General features: G+C 39.7%; 1 protein-coding gene across 1 annotated transcript in view; it reads right to left on the reverse strand.

Moving 5' to 3' along the window:
• Cv-c (RhoGTPase activating protein) overlaps positions 1–20,142 on the reverse strand; it is a 339,069-nt gene that overhangs the window by 78,361 nt on the left and 240,566 nt on the right. Inside the window, exon 9 of the mRNA XM_076423653.1 lies at positions 2,212–2,283. Coding sequence (XP_076279768.1) covers positions 2,212–2,283 — 72 coding nt within the window. The remainder of the gene's footprint in view (positions 1–2,211; positions 2,284–20,142) is intronic.

Consider the following 20,142-nt stretch of genomic DNA (forward strand, 5'->3'; position numbering starts at 1 on the left):
AATAACGAACGCATTGTTGGTAGACGCCGCGACAAAGGGTCCATTATGATAAGTATTAACATGTCCGGACGCATCAAGCCGTTCTCTAATAAGTCACTCTCTCGCTGGCCAGCGTTGCGATTCGATCCGCTCTGCCCACGTGTCACTCGCCAATAGCACTGCTTTCGCGGGATTTTCAACTAGAATTGCCTTCCGGGCCGTGGCGCCATTACTCAACGTTCGGAAACAGGGAAAGTTTACCCCTTTTACGGTTTCACGTTACATGCTCTGTGCCCCTACTCCGAGCCAGAACTTTCCATTCAATTGGAAAAATCGAAATCGATAACCCGACGTTCGCATTAAAATTCTTGTCTCTTGTCTTTTTATTATCGCAGCATTTATACTAATCAGAAGGGAAATTTATTCATGGAAAAAATACTCTGTAGATGACCTCCGGCGTTTACTGACTGAAATAAATGGAATTTCACAAGTAGTGTTGAGTCACAAGTAAAATATTTCGGAGATACTTCATGAGGAACAGGGAGAAATTATTTATTCGTATATCTTTTCCTTCTGAGGTAACTATCTGGATACATAACTTGTTTCGTGGCTGTTTTAAACATTTGGAATATGATCAAACTGCAAGATACCTGTTCTAGCATTTCACTAATGACCGGCCTCCTAAATAATTTCAACAGTTGTGCTGAGTTCTGCCAAGTTTGTGCTACATTATGCTTGAATATTAAAACTGTAGTATAAACAATAAAACTAAAAATTTAGAAGCACAACTATTGTAATTATTTAATGCAACCAGTGGTGGGCTACTGATCGGCCTCCTAAATAATTTCAACATTTGTGCTGAGTTGTGCTACGTTTGTGCTACATTGTGCTCGAATATTAAAACTATAATATTATATTATATATTTATATAAACAATAAGACTAAAGATTGAGAAGCACAACTGAAATTATTTAATTCAACAAGTGGGGGGCTAAATTCTAGAAGGCTAATGATCAACCATATGCTGACAGTTGAAAGTTGACACCTCGTCGTAGGGTTACTCTTTACCCGGACGAACAACAACACACTTTCCGTGATACGTGACCATTCGGGAACGAGAAATGGTGGCAGAGTTATTGAGAGGAACCACATGGCTCTAGGTTAGGCGAGAACGAGCAGGGACCGACGCTCGAATTTCCTAAAAGTTCTTTTCAATGGTAATCTCCTCTGATCTGGACGGGACGTCTGATGATTTTTCCATGCGTTCAAACCGTTTAAGAACATCTTCCATAAGCGGGGACCTTAAGCAGGATTTCACCAAGGGATCAGGTTGATAATCGTTGACTAGATTGAAAATAAATTGGAACCGTTGGAAATAACGTGGGTTCACCCCACGGAGATCCTCTCCCTCATTCTAATTAGCCAGGCACGTTTCAATTTATCGGTGGCATTTTTAGGGATGAACAGACTCGACAAAGACTTCGGGGGGACATCGTTTAAAGGGTTTTTAAAAGACCCGCAGCTTTAGATCTTATTCCACGATTCTAAATATCACCAACGGACACGTTCGTTCTGTTTTGTAATATTTTGCTCGTGAATTATTCATCTTGCTCATTGATTTTTCCTGGCGTACCGCCCGGAGACGGAAATCGATTTTCATCGATACGAACGATTACCATTCGAATCGTCGGGTGCAAAATGTCAGAGTATTCTCTGAATGGAGTACGTACAATTTTTAAAGACTAGATTTATTTTTTATTTCGTCTCTGGCCCTCTAAATACGCGTTAATGGAAAACAAATCAGAATCAATGTAAACTGGCGATGTTGCTATCACATATTAATTCACGATAGAAAGTTAAAAATAATCAACTTTGTTAATTCATAATATTCATTTTTTCCTTAAATATTCTTAACACTAGAACTATCAAGCACTAAACACAATTGTGTACCAGTTCTGAGAAATTTCACACTAAAAGAATTTCTCAGAGGAACATATTTCTAAAACAACAAATCAGGAGTTCGGTAGTTCTAGTGTTAAATTAATTAAAATTGGTATCGGTCAAGGAACTGCCCCTTAAAGTAGATTTTAAATAAAGCACTTGAAATGAATAGGGAGTTCAAGTTTCCAATCAAATATTTTTTGTTGAATTAGTTTCGACGGTGGATACAGCGCCGTACAAAAACAGTATCTACTTGCAACTATAGTATTACAAAGTCAACTGTGAACTCACCCTCATACATCTGCGCGTATTGCGGAAAGCCAGCTGCCCTGAGCCACTTGCAAGCCTCTTGTGCTTCGATTTCTGGAAACAGAGAATAAAATGTTCCGAATATATTCTTATTAAAATTGATGTAATTATTAGACAGCGAGATTCAAGCGAGAAGTCATACAGAAAATCGTCGTAAGATGCAAATTGAGCAAACGATCCTAATAATTACAAGGAAAAAGGTCAGAAATGTAATTCGTGAGTCAGAGTGCAATCTTCGCTGATTCACGTATGCATACGTTGCAGTCGGACGAACAGCGGAATCATTATCGACAACGATAGTGAGCAGTGTCTATCCGGTATTCGTCTTGCGCCGCGGCGATAAACTCGTTTTCTAGCGAGCTGCACCGAAAATAAAGGGATTCGCATTTACATGAACAAACATCCGATCATTAGTGGCCGAGGAGCGAAAATTCCCCTCGCGCCATTGCGGGACCAACCCGGCTCGTTTGGTGAATGAAGGTCTCGTCAGAAAAACCGGCAACCACGATGAAACGTTGCCCTTCATTATACAGAACGAGGTATACCTTGGTCGACAGGGACCGATGCGATGGAGGACGCGAAAAACTTGTGCGATGCTTGGTGCGCTATCGCGCCGTATGAGGAATGCATTGCGAGCAGCAAGACTGGTCTTCACTGAAATATATACCTACCACTGCGCATAACAATTACGACATAAGGAAAAAACGAATTAAACTGAATTATTTCTGCTCGTACAAGGAGCAGAAAATTATTAGGTCACTCGCGGAATTTGCATTTTAACGACGGCTTATATTTTCTTAACACGTTGCGGACCGGACGGTTTATTGCTCGCCACGTTCACCGAACAGACAGCTTTTTATGTATAATTCTTTTCAAGTAATTTGTGATTTGTTGAATCATATAAAAATTTTCTTCGTGTTTGATCACACATGTGTGATTCAAGCCGACTGTTCGATCGATTGAAAGCATTGAATTGATTCGGTATGTCTCCAGGTAAACATGTCGTCTTTATCTAGAGTAAACAGTACCGTGTGAATGAATAAAAAAGAATGAGATGTCCATTTAAGAATAAGACGTGTGGAACAATGAACATTTTTGTGATAAGGAGTAAGTGTTACTGAATCGCGCTCATTCATAACCTAGTTGGTATCCTGGAGTTTGCTGTCGAAGATTAGATATAGACACTTCGATAATCGTTTCGACTGAACCAGATAATCGAAGACTGTGGAGATCTATTGCAACACTGGACATAAAAATAGAAAATTCTGTGCCACATGTGATTCTTCAACTTACACTGCGGATTTGGTGCATATCGAACATATTCAACATATTGTGTAAAATGTTTATTTTGCACGAACATTCGTTGTCTATTTATAACAATTAGTGATAGGAAGAAATTTTTAAATGGTTCCTGAATCCTGTGACGAGGAAAATTTTTATATTTTGCATAAAGATCCGCAGTCTACTTATTATACGGAGGGCACAATTTAATAAATGCAAGTGTAGATAATTGTTAATTCTTGGTTTCGTGCAGTTTAATAGATTTGAAGATTTGTGATAGTGCCGTGGGTGACTCGTCTCCGGAAAAGACGACCTTCGCCCGCACGAAATCTCCATAGCAGGAGGAAGAGGAAGTCGCAAGCGTAGCAAAAGTGCGCACAAAAGGCCACGAAGCGAGGAATTTCCAGGAGGAGAGCGGGCACCGCCGATGGAGCGGACTTTCGAGGACTTCTTTCTACGGTTAATTGGTCGACGACGAGCGACTCGCCAAATTCCCACGGGGGATTTCAGAGCCGGAAAAGAGAACAGGTCTACGCTGAAGCGAAAATGCTAGCAGAGGGAGAGAAGGAAACGAAACGACACGTCGAGAAACGAACGCGTTTTCTGCCTTTCAGGGAGCAAACGTGGTTGGACCACCCGCCGCGACCAAAAAGAGAATTCATGGCCGCGATATCGATGCGATCGGGCATCGGCCAGACGATAAAACGTACCTAGCTATCACTATCGATATCGGCGCGGTGAATTTATCGATTTCCCAAGCAGCGGGAAGCCTTCCACGCTTGTACAGGCTCGCGCACGACCATCGAACGACGACGATAGAACGCGACAGAGGTTAACGTCTTTATTTTCCAAACGTCGTCGAGCTTCTCGTCCCGTGGCGTGCGACACTCGACGGTAGTCTCATCGGTTGCAACCTTTAAGCCCTCCATACATGTTCAAACATGTTGCAATGCATGCGCATCTAGCTTTCATGAAACCTGCAGCAGTTTCAGCTCGAGAGGAATCGGTAATGCGGAGGCGAGCTGCAGTCGGGAAATAAGATGATACTTTTGAGGAACGTGTTCCGATGTTGGTTTCTCATAAATTCAAAAGAATTCGTAATGTGGAGATCATTTAGAATTCCATCGGATAGTGGTACAGTATAATGTGACTTATTTATTCATTTATTTATTTGCTGTTTATTTTAACGTGGTTTCCACTTGGTTATAACTAGACTGCGGATTTTTGCAAATGATAATTGTATTCTTCTTTTAATCGTTCTGTTAAGCTGAGACTAATACATTGATGTCCAGAAATATTTTTCACATAAATGCATCAAATCCGCAGTCTAGTTATAACGTATTTGAAATGTAATTTGTAAAAATAATTTGTAAAATAACATAAAGTTATAACTATACAGCAGATTTTATGCATTTATAAAAAAAATGAGGTGTAATTTAAAACAGTGAAAACATTAGAAGAATTTCAAATTACTGTTACATGTATTATTTAGACTGCGGATTTTTATGCATTTATGGCTTACGGAAATTTTCAAAAAATGCTGGAGAATAAAATTCGATAGAATTTAGTACTATTTTCATGTTTTGAATCTACAAAGAGTGTTCCGATTAAAAATAGGATTTTATTTCGTTGCACTTTCTTAAAATTTGTGTATAGAAATTGGAATTTGCATAAACATTCGCAGGCTAGTTATATCAGATGATTGCATAAGTTCGTGCCCGATTTGAAAATAAGCTTGAAGGGTTAAATTTTACACAGAGTACAGATTACAGAGTACAATTTTACAAAGTACTTTATTAATTAATTATAGTCACCATTCTTTTCTACAATTAGAGAAGAACATCATCTATCAATGATGGACATCTATGAAAATCGGGCACGAACTGCAATCATCTAATATTATCTTCAACCTATTAAACGTATTAAGAAAGAAAATAAATTTCCATATCATTCGAGTTTGTTTCAATTCAGGTACTACAAAACTACTATTTCGTGTAAAGATCGTCTAGTTATAACAGTTCATATGGATTGATAGATTTAAAGAAGAGGAGGACGTTGCTGATGTCCTCGGTCAGGTTCCACTCCAGGTCAAAATGACTTGTCCAGCTGATGACCGTCGATTCGCAACATGTTGGGATCGCGAGGCGAGAAATTTCGCTGGTTCGAAGTGCGATGTTTAATGACTCATCGTGAGGTAGCGTGGCGCACGTGCTCGTGTCGCCGCGCCGGGGTCCGAAAGACGGATGGCACGGAAATCCACGACGTCGAAATAATACGGCTTTGCGGTAGGTCGCCGCCCAAGACTCCCAGCTATGTTCCTGAATAAAGCAGCACGTAGGTGTGTCACTTCGTGCGGAATAAAAGGCTGCGGAGTATGGCACCGTAACCGTGTACCAGCGTCGGGGGACCCTTTCGTAAGGAGATTTGCTTTTACGCAATTGAGGCGCGACGCAGCGCCGCGGCTAGACACACGACAATCCAGAAACCGGCAAAGCGGCCGCGATTTCCGAACGAGTTGTCATCGCGAGTCCTCGACAACGCAACGACGCCGAGCCGTTTGTCGAGGATCGAGAATATACGTCCGTTTAGAACGTCTCTGAATAACTTCGTTATGGAATGAGTCGACGCGTCTGTTTGATGGCTCCGCGGTGATCAACCTTGCCAAGAATGATGGAGTTGTTGGCTGCCATCCGCGGACATTATTACCATTTACTGATAAGATTTATGTCCCTCGCTCGAGTTCCACCGCGGTTCTAGGCTTCAAGGTCTCTTATACGATCGGGGAATTTAATGTACTCTTTATAGAGTACTGGGTCTCCTTTTATACGGTTCTCTGGAAAAATTATTGGTCACACGAATCAAGTGCCCGTCAATGTTATACAATTTTAGCCAAGTGGATTCGTAAGACAAATCTATAATAAAATAAAGAATGTAAGACAGATCCTATTGTTTTCGCCATTTTTAAAAGACATGTAGATACTGAAAGTGCTAATATCAATTCCGTATAAGAAATTCGACGATCCAAAATCCAAAACCACAATTTGATAATTACTAGACTGCGGATCTTTATGCATTTATGGCTTCCAAAAATTTTCAGAAAATGCTAGAAAATAAAAAATTCCACAGAATTTAGTACGATTTTTATTTATTTCGGATCTACAAAGGATCTACTACCACTGAAAATAAGATTTTATTTAATTCCACTTTCTCTTAAAATTTACCTAGAAAAATTGAAAATTGCATAAATATCCGCAGTCTAATAATTACTAATGCAACTTCTATTTTTAAATAAACGTTTCTATCTCTCCTAGCTTGATTTTTGATACTCCTACAAATCACAGTTACCTCGTAATTTCTCATTTACTTTTTGGCTTTCGTTCACAAGGTAAAGGAATGGCATCACGTCAATCTTGTAAATATTATAACTAGAATGTTTAAAGCAGCAGAGAGGGAATGTTTACAACACCACCTACTAAAACGGAACATCCTAATCGAAGTCATACGCTGTCGTAGTGGCTGCTGCACAATGGAACGAACGCAACAAAACGACCAATGATGCGGATTGAAAGAACATTTTGTTGAATCCGACCTAAATCCACGGGGTTGCGAAATATTGGAACGTGGACACGGGAAAGCTTCTCAGCTTCGTCTTACGGCTCTCGATCTGTCGCACAAAACGCGGGACGTTTTCGCCCGTGACTCTTCCATCGAGCGTGCCACAGCTTTTAATGCTCGACCTACTTCGATCATGACGTTAGAAGTCGCACATAAACTCCTGTTTCACCCCTGTTGCATATAGCGTGTGAACACGGTCGTTCTAAATGTTTTCCTTTCCACGCCAGATACTATAAATTTATAGTTTTACGGCCCGTGTGCTTTTCGACGTCGCAGTGCGGCCAACCGCATCACCGGGACGCAGATCGATAAGACGTCATTAAAGTTTCAATCCACTCCTGCCGACCTGTCCTCTGGATCTTTAAAATCCTTTTTTACCCCGTTTTGCAAGTAACTGAACTCTTGCTATGGTATAAAAATTGATTCGGCGCTTTTTCGTTCAATCAATTACAGAGCGATTTTATATATCTATATTTTCCGACTATTTTCTTCGAAAGACATGCTTTCAAGAAAAATTTAACCCTCCGAATACAAAGTATTCGTACACCTTTTAAAAACGAATGACTTTTTCTAAATTGGACCCGACAGCTTGAGCTTTTTACAGACGCTAGAAGGATTAGTTTAATACCTAATGGGTAAATTATTTTTTAAAAATTGTTACTGGTCGCCTTCTAACGTCACAATAAAATTCAAGCCGTTTGGTCCACATTGAAAGAAATTATTAATTTACTTCCTACACCTACTGTAGGTACTCAATTTGTGGCAATTAAACTAGATAAATAGCTGTTGCATTGAGAATATCGGAAGGACTAATGTGTCTACACGAAATATCATCAAAAGTAAATCTTTAAAAATTATTAATAATTAGAGCTGTGAACTATAAAGTCCGAGGGTTAACAGCGTTTCAAGTTATTATAACTTGGTTCAATAGGATTTTCTTAAATACGACTACAATATTTGGAGAGCATATTTTCAAAGTACTATACTTCGAAACTTATAGCTAGTCTGTGAATATCTTTATGTAAAATAAAAATATTCTGCATCGATTGGAGGAAGCAGTAGTTACAGAAAAATTCATTTCACCTCATCGTGTATTTTTCACGTTGGAAATAATAATGACAATATTCGTAGATTTTTTTATATTTTTCACGGTTTTATATTTCACCCAGTTAATTTCTTCATAAATGCATACAAATCCGCAGTTCACTTATAGCAGTGCTTCACCAGGATGGAACTTTAAGGACTCGTTGAAAATGGCGCTTCGCGGAGCCAAAGTGTCTCGAAGACAAGGTCGTAGAGGCAACCGGGCGTCGTATGCAAATAAATAGCGGACGCAGACGGGTCGACGACGCTGTTCTTGTTTCAGTCGGTCAGCCATATCGTATGATTCCACGAACGCGAGGCTTTCCGCCGATTCTCCGGACAGACGTTAATTAAATGACCCGGGTCGATGGGACAACCCGATCGACAGCAGTCGCTCGTTATCGTACGTGCTGCGCCGGGCTTTTTGCATTCGGAGTGCAGGCTACGCATCCCCGGCTGATTAATGCGGAAGTGTGAACGCGAAGACGCCACTGCTCGATTCTGAAGCTGCAGCGAGTCCTGTTCGATCCGTTTCTATGTGGAACGGCCGGAGCAGTTCCATCCTTGTACACTTTGTTAGCTAGAGAAGAATTCGCGTGTCTCGTTCCGGCGACTGCAATTTATGCAGAACTGTTCTAGGTCTAAGCAATTCTGACAGCGAACGTTTTTAATCGAGGCGACAGATTGTCAATGTTGACAGCACAGAACTCGTGACAGCCTGGAAATAATATATTTGTGTTCTTAAATTTATTATTTTATATTTTATCGTCCCACTTTGAACAGTAGAAAATCTGTATGTTGAAAATGCAAATCTGTACGTGTACATCCTAGAAAAGTTTGTTTCTCTATTATTAATAGTTCTCTAAAAAAAAATCTATAGAAATGATTTACTATAACAACTGCTACACAGATATGTTAAAATAAAATATTAAATAGAAAATAGAATATTGTGTAAATATTCATTTGAAAGCCAACAAACGCAATTTAATTAAAATCTAATAGATGCTGATAATTTTTCGATGTAGAATTTCTGTAAAACGGGAATTCGGCGGCTATAAAATTTGAATAATTATCCACGAGAAAGTATAATAAAGAGGAAACAAAAAGAGACTGACGATCGTAAAGTCGATTATCTTTATTTTGCCACGGACGGTTGTGGCAACTAACGTACTCGAGGATGCGTGGGTAAATTATAATAGGATTAAATATCCGTGCAAATTCTTCGGATTTTTGTTGGTCGGTACGGCAATTCTCGCGGTAATGCACCGAATCGGTGCTCCACACCGTGAAACAAAAAAATTACTTTGTGGAGAGAATGAAGAAGAAAATTGTGGCTGAAGCAATTTCGGTTCGCCTGCTATTTAGGCAGACCTTTGGTCTCCTGTAAGTGGTCGTTTCATTACAATTTCAACCATCCTTCATTTTTGCATGCGAATTATTTATTTTTTGGCTCCGAGGAATACATTTCAGGAGTCTCCTCGCTCTTTAAGGAGTGGCTCTCGTTTTTCGATCCTGCGAACGAACGAACGACGCGGAAAGTGCGGTTTAAAACTAAGAATTATTGATCCACGTCTTTGTATTAGAAAACAAAGGAGCAAAGATAGAGGCGAGGTAAGATCGAATCGTCTCCAGTGCGGATGTTTAGTTATCATTTTATTGATTTATTGCCGCATCTAGAATGGAAGATTATCTATCCGCCCCTATTACCGAAAGTTCTGTTGCAATTTGACCCCGTTACTCGACAAGTCAACCTTTGTTCTATAGTATATGGCAACGTTGTTCGCTATTTACGACCCACCATTGCATAAATGATACTCATCAGACCTCCTTAGTTCTCTACACTACGCAACGTTTTCTGAAAGTTTCACCTTCTATACATTTTTTTATTCCCCACAATTCCTGCCAACTGCATTTGTGCACAAAATTTAGAAAATATGAGTTTATCAGTTATTTCACATCACATTATTTTAAACGAAATTAAATCAATGTAATTTTTACGCGGTATTGTAAAAAATGAATCACTTTCATAATTATGTGCACATATTGAAATCTGAACTCGAATTCAACTTTTAATTCATTATATTTAAATAGAAATCCAAATTCAACTCGCAGCAACCTAATTTAAATTGAAATTCTACTTTCAATGATTATATTTAAATTTAAATTAAAATTCAACTTTCAACCATTATATTTAAATCGAAATTAAAATTCAACTTTCAACCATTATATTTAAATGTTAATTGTAAAGGTGGTTCTACATTTTTCCGGAGATCTCCGAATCAGCCGATAAAATATTTCGCGGATCTCGGCGTTAAAAGACGCGATCTCCGGCCGCAGCAGCGCGGAAATTTTAAAGTAGCATTCAGATGTGACGCGAAACAATACGGTTCTGCAGCAGTTCAGGTACTTAAATGGAACGGAAATTCATGGGCTGTCGGTGAACGTGCGTTTCCTCTTCGCTCGTGGTTGCCACACCCTCTCGCGTGCGCCAAGGTTCTGACGTGCCCTCGATCTCGAGGAACGCTTCGGTTATTTTCAGCGAGAGGGAATATTATTTGAAAACACCGATTCTTTCTGCGTGCTTTTCAAATTTCAGCTCCCCACCATCCTATTTTCCCGTATGAGCTTAGGATACTTAAAGAAACAGCGAACTGCGGACACCATGCATTTATGAGAAAAATGGATGGATGCAATTTAAAATAGTGAACATATTAAGAGAGTTTCAAGACATCCACATACTGTTTCCCACTTATAAAAATGATTAAAGAAAGAACGAAGAACTTGAAAAAAAGATTGAACAACTTTTAACTCGGCTGCTGTTTCTTACAATTTAAAAATATAATGTAATTGTATAATGTGCTGGCTAATGATAAATAAATAAAAAAGATGTACCTGTACAAGTATTCACAATATTGCTTACATTATTACTAGACACCGGATGTTTATGCAATCTTCAATTTTTGTAATCGAATTTTAAGAGAAAGTGGAATACAATAAAATCTTATTTTCCGTGATAGTAGCCTTTTTAAATCTGAAATGAATTAAAATCGTACTAAATCAGCCACATTTTATATCCTAGCATTGTTTGAAAATTTTCAAAAGCCATAATTGCATAAACATCCGCAGTCTAATTATTAAAAATATCTTGGTATCTAATGAATTACTACAATTACTAAACATTTAAGTATTGTATGAGGTATGACACCAATTCCATGTCCGCAAAATGAAAAAATTCATACACAATGAATTATTCCAGGTCGGAAGAAATGTTTAATTTCCAAGATAAAACAGCTCTGACAGGGTTAAATGACATACACAAACGATGTCTGTAATAGTAATTGAGATTGAAAAAGTTCTAGAATCTTGATGCACTCGTCCCCATCGACGTCCATCAAACCGTGCCCTCATCAAGGACGTGAAAGCGGCCTAACCGCATCATCGTTCCCATCCTAAATTTCGCGTGTGCAAAAGGAAGATCGACGAGTGTACGGTACAAAACCGATTCGAAAGCTCTTCTGTACGGAAGAAGAAGAAGAAGAAAGCCTCTCGGCTCGTATGATACCGCACAGGAGCGTGTATGTAGTTTGTGTTTTAAAAGAACAACCGCGTATCGACAAAGCTGTGCTGGTCAGCGCGTATATACAGCTCGAGGGAGCTGGGTAGACCGCAATCTTCTTTTTCTTACATCTTCCTGGTGAAAGATCGGTGGACGTACCAGGACAAAGGCGTGGCTCTTCTTTTTCTCTTCGGTTGCCCCCGCCCTTCGTCCTCCGTCTTGGAACCGCTCCTCTGTTTATCCTTCTTCTGGCTCATCCTTGCTGCCATCGGCCAGCACAGATTTATCTCCTCGGCTACACGGAATACGAATTCCGGGCTGGTATTTTACCGGGAGGCGATCCTCGCCCCCGAGCATAGTAACCGGCGGCGATTCAAAACTGATCAGCGGGGCGCAATGGACATTATGCCGTCTCGCCTTGTTGCTCGGGACGCGACGTCCTGCGTTTCGACCGCATCGATAATCGTCCCCAAGGACATGATAAATGTCTTTTTCGGAGCCAACCAAGTTTTTGCTCACGCCCTTCCATACCCCATACCTACATCGCGCGAAATCGCCGTATAATTTCGGTTTCGTCCGAGACCTTCCGATAAATCGTTCCGCTGAATCTGCTTCGTCGGTGATGTAAGAAACATTACGTGGCAGGGAGTGCACAGGATGAAATAGCTACAAAACCTTATTGAATAATACCGCAAGAGATGTTTCGGTAATGTATTAGGCTGTTACGAATGTTCGTTTTGCAAAGTCATAATTCAGTCCAGTGGAAAATTACCAAAGATGAATTTGGTTGAAATGTTGCTTATTATTAGACTGCGGATCTTTATGAAAAATAAAACGTGTTCGCAGTGATTCCAGGAAGCCGAATAAAAATTGTATTCTTCTTTTAATTATCCTATCAAGCTGAATCTAATACATCGATGTCCTGAAATATTTTTATCATGTCCACTGCTTTAAATTGTACGTGTCCATTTCTTTATTTATCGGATTAAGAGGCCGTTTTTCCGCACGCATTGAATCAGTTTCTTATGTTCTCCCAACCACGTAATCGTCCTATAAAAGTGCAGAACCGCGTGTCTCCTTTCATTCTTCTTTTAATTATCCTATCAAGCTGAATCTAATACATCGATGTCCTGAAATATTTTTAACATGTCCACTGCTTTAAATTCTACGTGCCCATTTGTTTGTTTATCGGATTAAGAGGCCGTTTTTCCGCACGCATTGAATCAGTTTCTTATGTTCTCCCAACCACACGTAATCGTCCTATAAAAGTGCAGAACCGCGTGTCTCCTTTCATTTTTCGCAACGACGATCGTTGCGGGAACGTGAACTTTCGAATCATCCAATATTTATAAATCACGCGATCGCTACTATGAAAAAGTTTCTTCTTACATGTGCGACACTTTTTGCGTGCATTCTTCGGACTAATAATTAATTGAAAAATCTGGAACGAGCGTCCAGCTAATGACTCGGTCTTAACCACTTTCTCGCCACCATTTCTTTAGAACGCGCGCCGATCGTTTCGTATCAATGACACGCAACATGATTTTTCTGTTCGAGCCAATTAATATCCGAGATACAATTATATCGACTTCGATTAGTTACAGTGACGTGTGTTGCATACTGAATTCTGTTCCTCACGCTTCTCGGCAGACTTCTCCTTAAATTTTTATTTTTGTTGTCAGATTTTTCGTGAGCTAAAAAATTATTTCTCTTTGTTCCTTCGATTTTCATTTTATTAATTTCTCTGTTTATTTTGTTTGATTGCGCATCGTCGGTTTCAAACTATTTTCAGATTTCCTGAATAGATTTCTCGGTGGTTTTCGAAAAAGACAAGGTTACACGAAGGTCGGCTGCTTTTTTCAATCTGCGATTCTCTCGGACGATAGCTGCGCGTTATGCTAGGCAAAGGTGCCGACCGGCTGTTCGGGACGAGTGGCAGAGGGGAAAATATGCGGATCAGCAGGGTGTAAAAGACACTACCACTCGCTACGCTAGAATAACGCAACGCGAGGTGTGTCGTCACGGTGACAAGGATGAAAGAAAGAGGAACAGACAAAAAAAAGGAAACTCGGTCCTGCCCTATGGAGATTTGGAACCCACAGAAACCGGTTTGCTTCTTTGCATAGTTCACCGTACCCTTTTTGATGCTTTGCACTGCATTTCTTCGGTGAACGCGTTCCAAGAAGGTGAGCATATTTAATATTTCATTAGCGTAATCGAGCGGCACCCTTTGAGATTAAAGGGCACCACGGCCGGGTCTGTTTGAACAAGAGAACGTGTTTATCGGAATTGGAGTAGCATTCGACGGAATAAAATTATGTTGTCGTACAAAGTAACTTAACAAAGTTCTCGTTTCGAGTATGAGAATTCAAGAATCGAAGAAGCGATTGTTTCTTTTGCGAAATTGGACAATAACGTTTGATGAAGTTGTAAAAATTCACGAATCGCGGATCAAAGGAATCCACGTAACGCGAACTTTCACTTTTCATAGAAATTGAATAAAATTTCGAACACAAGGAAACTTAAAAACTCGTGGTACAAAGGGTAACAATTTATAGGGCACAAAGTATAACGAGGTATATTCAGATACTTGAATATTACACACGGTGCAGAGCTCGGTGAAAGAGCAGCTGACTCTGCAGTCTATTCATTTCCATACGGGAGCCTCGTGCAAGCACCCGGACGAGAATTCTTTTAAAATTTCAAATATATGCGGAAAAATTCCTCTGAATGTCTGAAAGTTTCATTGAAGCATGATAAATGTAACGGTCTTCCCCAGTTGCAGAATATCTTTATTATTGCACCTCCAACATAGATCATATAAAAACAATAAATCATCTAATATTACAGCTTGTTAATCTGCATCTATGTTGAACATTTTCGAAATTTTATCGAAATCAGTTAATGCAAGAATGCCTTTTTCGGAATATTTAAGCAATGGATTAAGGATGGATAAAAGTTGACTTTTCATTCGCATTCTAACATTAAGTTATGAGGCCAGAATGTTTTCTCGTTAGGTTCGCATTCCGAAGGGCGCGTGTCTACGTAACCGTCCCTGAAGCAAAGGCCGTTTCATATTGGCAATTCGTATCGGGTGTACCGGCTAGCCTTCCTTTTCTTCCCGGCAACAATACGACACAAAGGGGACGCGTGTGCGTATACGCACGGGAACCCGGAATGGCCCGCAAGTGTTCTCTTTTCACAACGGGTCTTCCCGTTCACTATTCACAGTCCTCTTGTACGATCACGGCCATTTGCGTTGGTAGTCGGTACCATTTGCGGTCGTGGGTCAAATTAGCACCCCAGAAGCCATTGGGCTTTCCTACGTATTTAAGATGAGGTTGTGGTTGGAGAACGAAGAGGTTGGAGAATATCCAAATATCAACGAATTTCCAAATATTTAAATACTCATTGACCCTCGGAGCGACCTATTAAAACACTGCACACCACTGTACAGCTAAAAGTACCAAAGATTTCAAAGAAATAATTAATCAAGATCAATTAAGGATTATGGTTGTTATGGTCGTTTCGTCAATATCGTCAATTTCCTCAATACGAATACCAATTAGAACATGACGGAAGGTATGGTCCCTGGCCTTCATCGATCGTACGTTCCCCTCGTAAGCTATCATCCTCCTCGGGCAAATTCTCTCTCTCTCTCTCTCTCTCTCTTTCTCTCTCTCTCCCTCTTTCTCCCAAGTACAAATGTATACAAGGAACCAACGTGAAATGACACCTCCTCACTTTTAAATCACAAACGAATCCTTTCACACGAGCTTTCTCGGCCGTCGACGAGCCTCTCCTCGTCACCTCTTCAAACCTCCGGACGATCAATTACCGATTCGCAAGGTCCGACAGGCCGGGCACTGTCAAAAATCTGATCGCCAAACTTTCGAAACTCTTCCGAAGGATTCGAACACTTTCTATCGGGTTGGCCAATGAAGGTGGGAACACATTTCTGTCATATGAGACGACGTAGTATTACATGATTATTACACGTAAAATTAGAAAAACAGCCAACCATATTTCCACTGGTTTAACCCTTAGCACTTGGATGGTGACTCTGAGAGGTGCCACTAAAAATTGCTTACCATTATTCGAAATATTGTTTACCAGTGCCGTAACGAGGGTATGAAGCGCCTCTGGCAAGTGTCTAACTTGCGCCTCCCCGTAACCCAATAATAACAAAAAAATAAAAAATTTTAATGTAACAAGTTAAATTTTACTAAATGCAATATATTAAATACTATTAACCTGATCAAAATGAGTTGCCTGTATTATACAATAATGTATTTGTCAGGGTATTTGTATGAATAAATAATCTATAACCTAAATAAGAACAAATGTTTATTCATATTCAATGACGACAAAATAAAAGAAATACAAACCATAGGTATATGTTCAGCATATTTAATAAAGTAATTTTTCTCGTTTTTTCATTTGCAGACACATCTATTATATCGTTATAATTTAATGTTTTGGCAACATCTTTTTCAATTGATATTATAGATATGTTTGTTAATAGCTCTTGTCCAATAGAAGAACGAAGGTACGATTTTACAATTTTTAATTTGCTAAACGAACATTTGCAAGAAGCTGTTGTTACAGGCATTGTTATGAAAATCCTTAATTCTATGTCTAGATTTGGATACGTGTTTTGTAATGAAAGTTCGTAATTATTTTGCAAGATTTGAAAAGCGTCCAAGCGACCCTCAACCGGGTCGGTATTCTTTGTTTTGCGCCCTAAACCCAGCTGAGCCCGTGGCGGGCGCCATTTTCGCCACGCCCTCGTTACGGCACTATTGTTTACATCTAATTACTTACTCTAATCATTTAGGTATTGTATGAGGTACTTATTATATGAATTTCATATCCATAAAATTTAAAAAATCGTGGGAAAAGGAAATATTCTCTATTCTAATCACTTACTAAACATTTAGGTATTGTATGAGGTACTACACCAGTTTCGTATCCATAAAATTTTTAAAATCATAGGAAATGGAAATATTCTAGCTAGGAAGAAACATGCTCTTCAGGAGAGGCATAGGAATTTTGTAGGAGTGTGCGAGTACTCGATATACATATTCGAGTCGAGTCGAGCGTTTGAATTTCCCGAGCTATTTGAAATCGACGAACTGTTTGAAAAAAATGCGAGCTACTTGAAAAAATCAAACAGCTCGAATATTCGAGCCCTCGTAAAACTTTGATCTACATGAAAATGAACTTTTAGCTCGAAATTTCTCCAATTACTCGGATACAGAAAAGTTGCGATTCTTGTCAAACCGCCTGTGTTCTGCACGGTCAACTACGTGTGTTACGCACGGTAGCTCGAAAGGTACAGATCTGTTCGAGCTGAAAATTCAGTTTCGAGTAGATCGAAATTTTATGAGGGCTCGAATATTCGAGCCGTTTGATTTTTTCAAGTAGCTGGCATTTTTTTCAAACAGTTCGTCGATTTCAAGTAGCTTGGAAAAATCACCCGGTTCGAGCAATCGAATCTAGTTTAGCTCAGCTCGTAAATTACGGGTACATACTCGCACACCCCTAGAATTTTGTCTCAATCGAGACAAGACCGTCCCCACCACAGCGCCTACTGTCCCCCATCCAACACCCACCGTTACCATGGAGGAAGAACGCGCGAAGGCGTGCGCTGCGTGAAAGAGAGTTTGGTGGGATAAACAGGCATTTGAAGGGTCCCTACCATCACTGCTGTACATCCAAAGTGAAGAAGTGTATGTAAATCCGTCTTAACGGTCCTCGAGTGGAATTGTCAAAGCCATCGAAATTCGACGTCCGAACGAGAAGGTCGACCGCTAACAAGTATCTGGACGATACAGGAAGAAAGTTGCCCTCGACAGGGAATAAGGAAGTGGCGAGGCGAGGAGATCGTAGCGGGAGTCATTAACTGGTAATAGCTCGGGACACGTAGCCCGACCTAACCTACCTCTTCCGAGGCGAGGCTAGGCCTAGGTGGAGAATGAATCGTAGGTGGCGAACATGCCCGCCGATATTATTTCGTTTTAACGAGGCATCAGCGCGAGGTGTAGGTATTTAAGCCAACGATCTGTCATGCCGTCGTTCCCCTAGATTCGTTATCACTCGATGCGTTCCTATCACGAACAGGGGCGACTCCGGACGTGATTGAGGATCGGTTGTGCAACCGATATTCTATCGGATCTAGCAAAACACTGGAGGAATTCTTCATGTATTCGGCTAATCCGAAATCTCAATGATCGATCTCACAATTCTTTTTCTCTCTTCAGCATTCCCAACATTAGGGTGGATTCATTTCAATTGCATGTGGATACAGACAGTTGCAAAAGCCTCCATACACCCGATAGGTAGACTGGAGATTATTTATGTTAAAAACACGTGGGGGGAATTTAAAATAATCTATTTATACATATATTATTCTCAAGTTATATTAAATTACTAAAGACGACAAGAAATTGCGATTCGGTTGTTCAAACATTTTTTATTTTGTATAAGAGCCGCAGATTGGCGTAAACTTTTTATTTATTCAGAAAGGCCAGACAATTGTAGACTTTTAAGAAGAGGGCACCAAATCAAATCCTACATATTTTCATTGCTAATAACATGTCTAGGTCCAACATAAATAAAAATCGTACTGATCTCTGTCGAATTTGATACTCCAGTATTTTTTGAAAATTTTTATTAACCGTTAACGCATAATGATCCGCAGTCTACTCGTCATGTTCTACAATCTACAACATCACATGTTCTCTTAAGATTGCTAAACTAGTTAAAATCGTCTCTGGTTACCATGTTTACTTAATGATTATGATTCTCTGTTTACACTAATTTCACCGGGCGTCACCGGCGCCGCCCACAGAATAATTTAGTGAAAAAACTCATTGTCCAAATTCGATTATAAGTCCGTTAGCCGTATTCTAGTCGCTGAAAATTGCCGTCGTAGGTGGGGTAATCGGTCGGTGTTTGGTTGCGTTGGAAAGCGCAACGTAGCCTGTCGTCGGCAGACGTGTAATTTTCCGCTCTTGGAAAGCCGCCCAGGCCTTATCCGGTCCGTATGAATGGCGAACGGGAAAAATTGACTAACACCTGCGATTACAAAACGTTCGGCCGTGCGTGCACCAACGGTTATGCTTACTTTTCTGTTAGTTTCAACAACGACCAAAAATAATTATCCCACGAATTTCACGAAGGAAGATCAGCATCAATTAAAACGTTATTTTAATCATTTACGTTTGTTATTTACAACACGTTCTCTGTACCCAGCTACTTTTCCTCGATTTGTCGATCAGGATATTTGGTTTTCTGGGCTGTTAATATTACGAAGCAAGTAAACAATTGGACAGAAAGACTAAATACTTCATTATTTCGAACACGAGTGAAACTGACTGAGCCTGCTCGTAAAAAAGTTATGGTCCCCGTTTTCGATCCATCAATAACGAGAACTTCGCAGACATTCCCGCAAGAAATAGCAAGAGGAACAAGAATTATGGGTATATTTTCGAGCATGAAATTCGGCACCTTGACATCACGTAGCGAGCAGGTTCGCCATTGTTTGCTCGAAGGGTCACGGAAGCTCGGGTAACGTATCATTTCTCGCTCAGCATGAGGTAAAAGAACACTTTCGTTCCTGATCCTCCGCCTTTTTTTTTACCTTTAGTACCTGCGTAGGGCTCGCTGTTGACCTTTAATTCGAGATATTGATTTTTCTTCCGTCCCACCCCTCCTCTTTCTTTAATACAGTATTAATAGGGCTAATATTAATAGCGGCGGTGTAATGTGGCTGTATGAATGGAGCGGTTCTGTCGAGGTGTTAAAATAGTAGTCCAGGAACAATAGTTATTGTTATCAGCTCCGCTATAGCTCGACTATTACGCACGTAAATTAGCAGCGTTGTACAGCGAATTATTTCGTGTCGCTTGTGACAGAGAAACCAGCGTGCAATTAGCAGTGTGATGAATAATTGATTGGCAACACTGCAGTATTAAATGTGCATAATCTTCATTTATATCTCAGTAATTTAATAATTTAGTATAGTAGAAATATTAACAGAATTTACGAATCAAAAATTTCTACGAATACTCACTAATTTAATAATTTAGTGTAGTAGAAATTTTAACGGAATTGAAGAAGCAAACATTTCTACAAATACTTTTAACAAAAAAATTAACACTCGCCCACCTATACTTAAAGCTTAAGATCAACACTAAAAATATTCCGATAGACAAAAAAGCTGCTTCATAGATTCTTTAAAAAAAATCTCAAAAGTTACATATTAATTTAAATGTTCTAGATCTTTCGTTTAATTTCGAAAGTAACATTAAATGACAAAGTAAGTGTCGCACATTTCAGTGAATGGACAATAATTTGCAACTCGCAGTACATTG

This window comes from Lasioglossum baleicum, chromosome 5 (assembly GCF_051020765.1).
Source record: "Lasioglossum baleicum chromosome 5, iyLasBale1, whole genome shotgun sequence".
In the NCBI taxonomy this organism is placed as follows: domain Eukaryota; kingdom Metazoa; phylum Arthropoda; class Insecta; order Hymenoptera; family Halictidae; genus Lasioglossum; species Lasioglossum baleicum.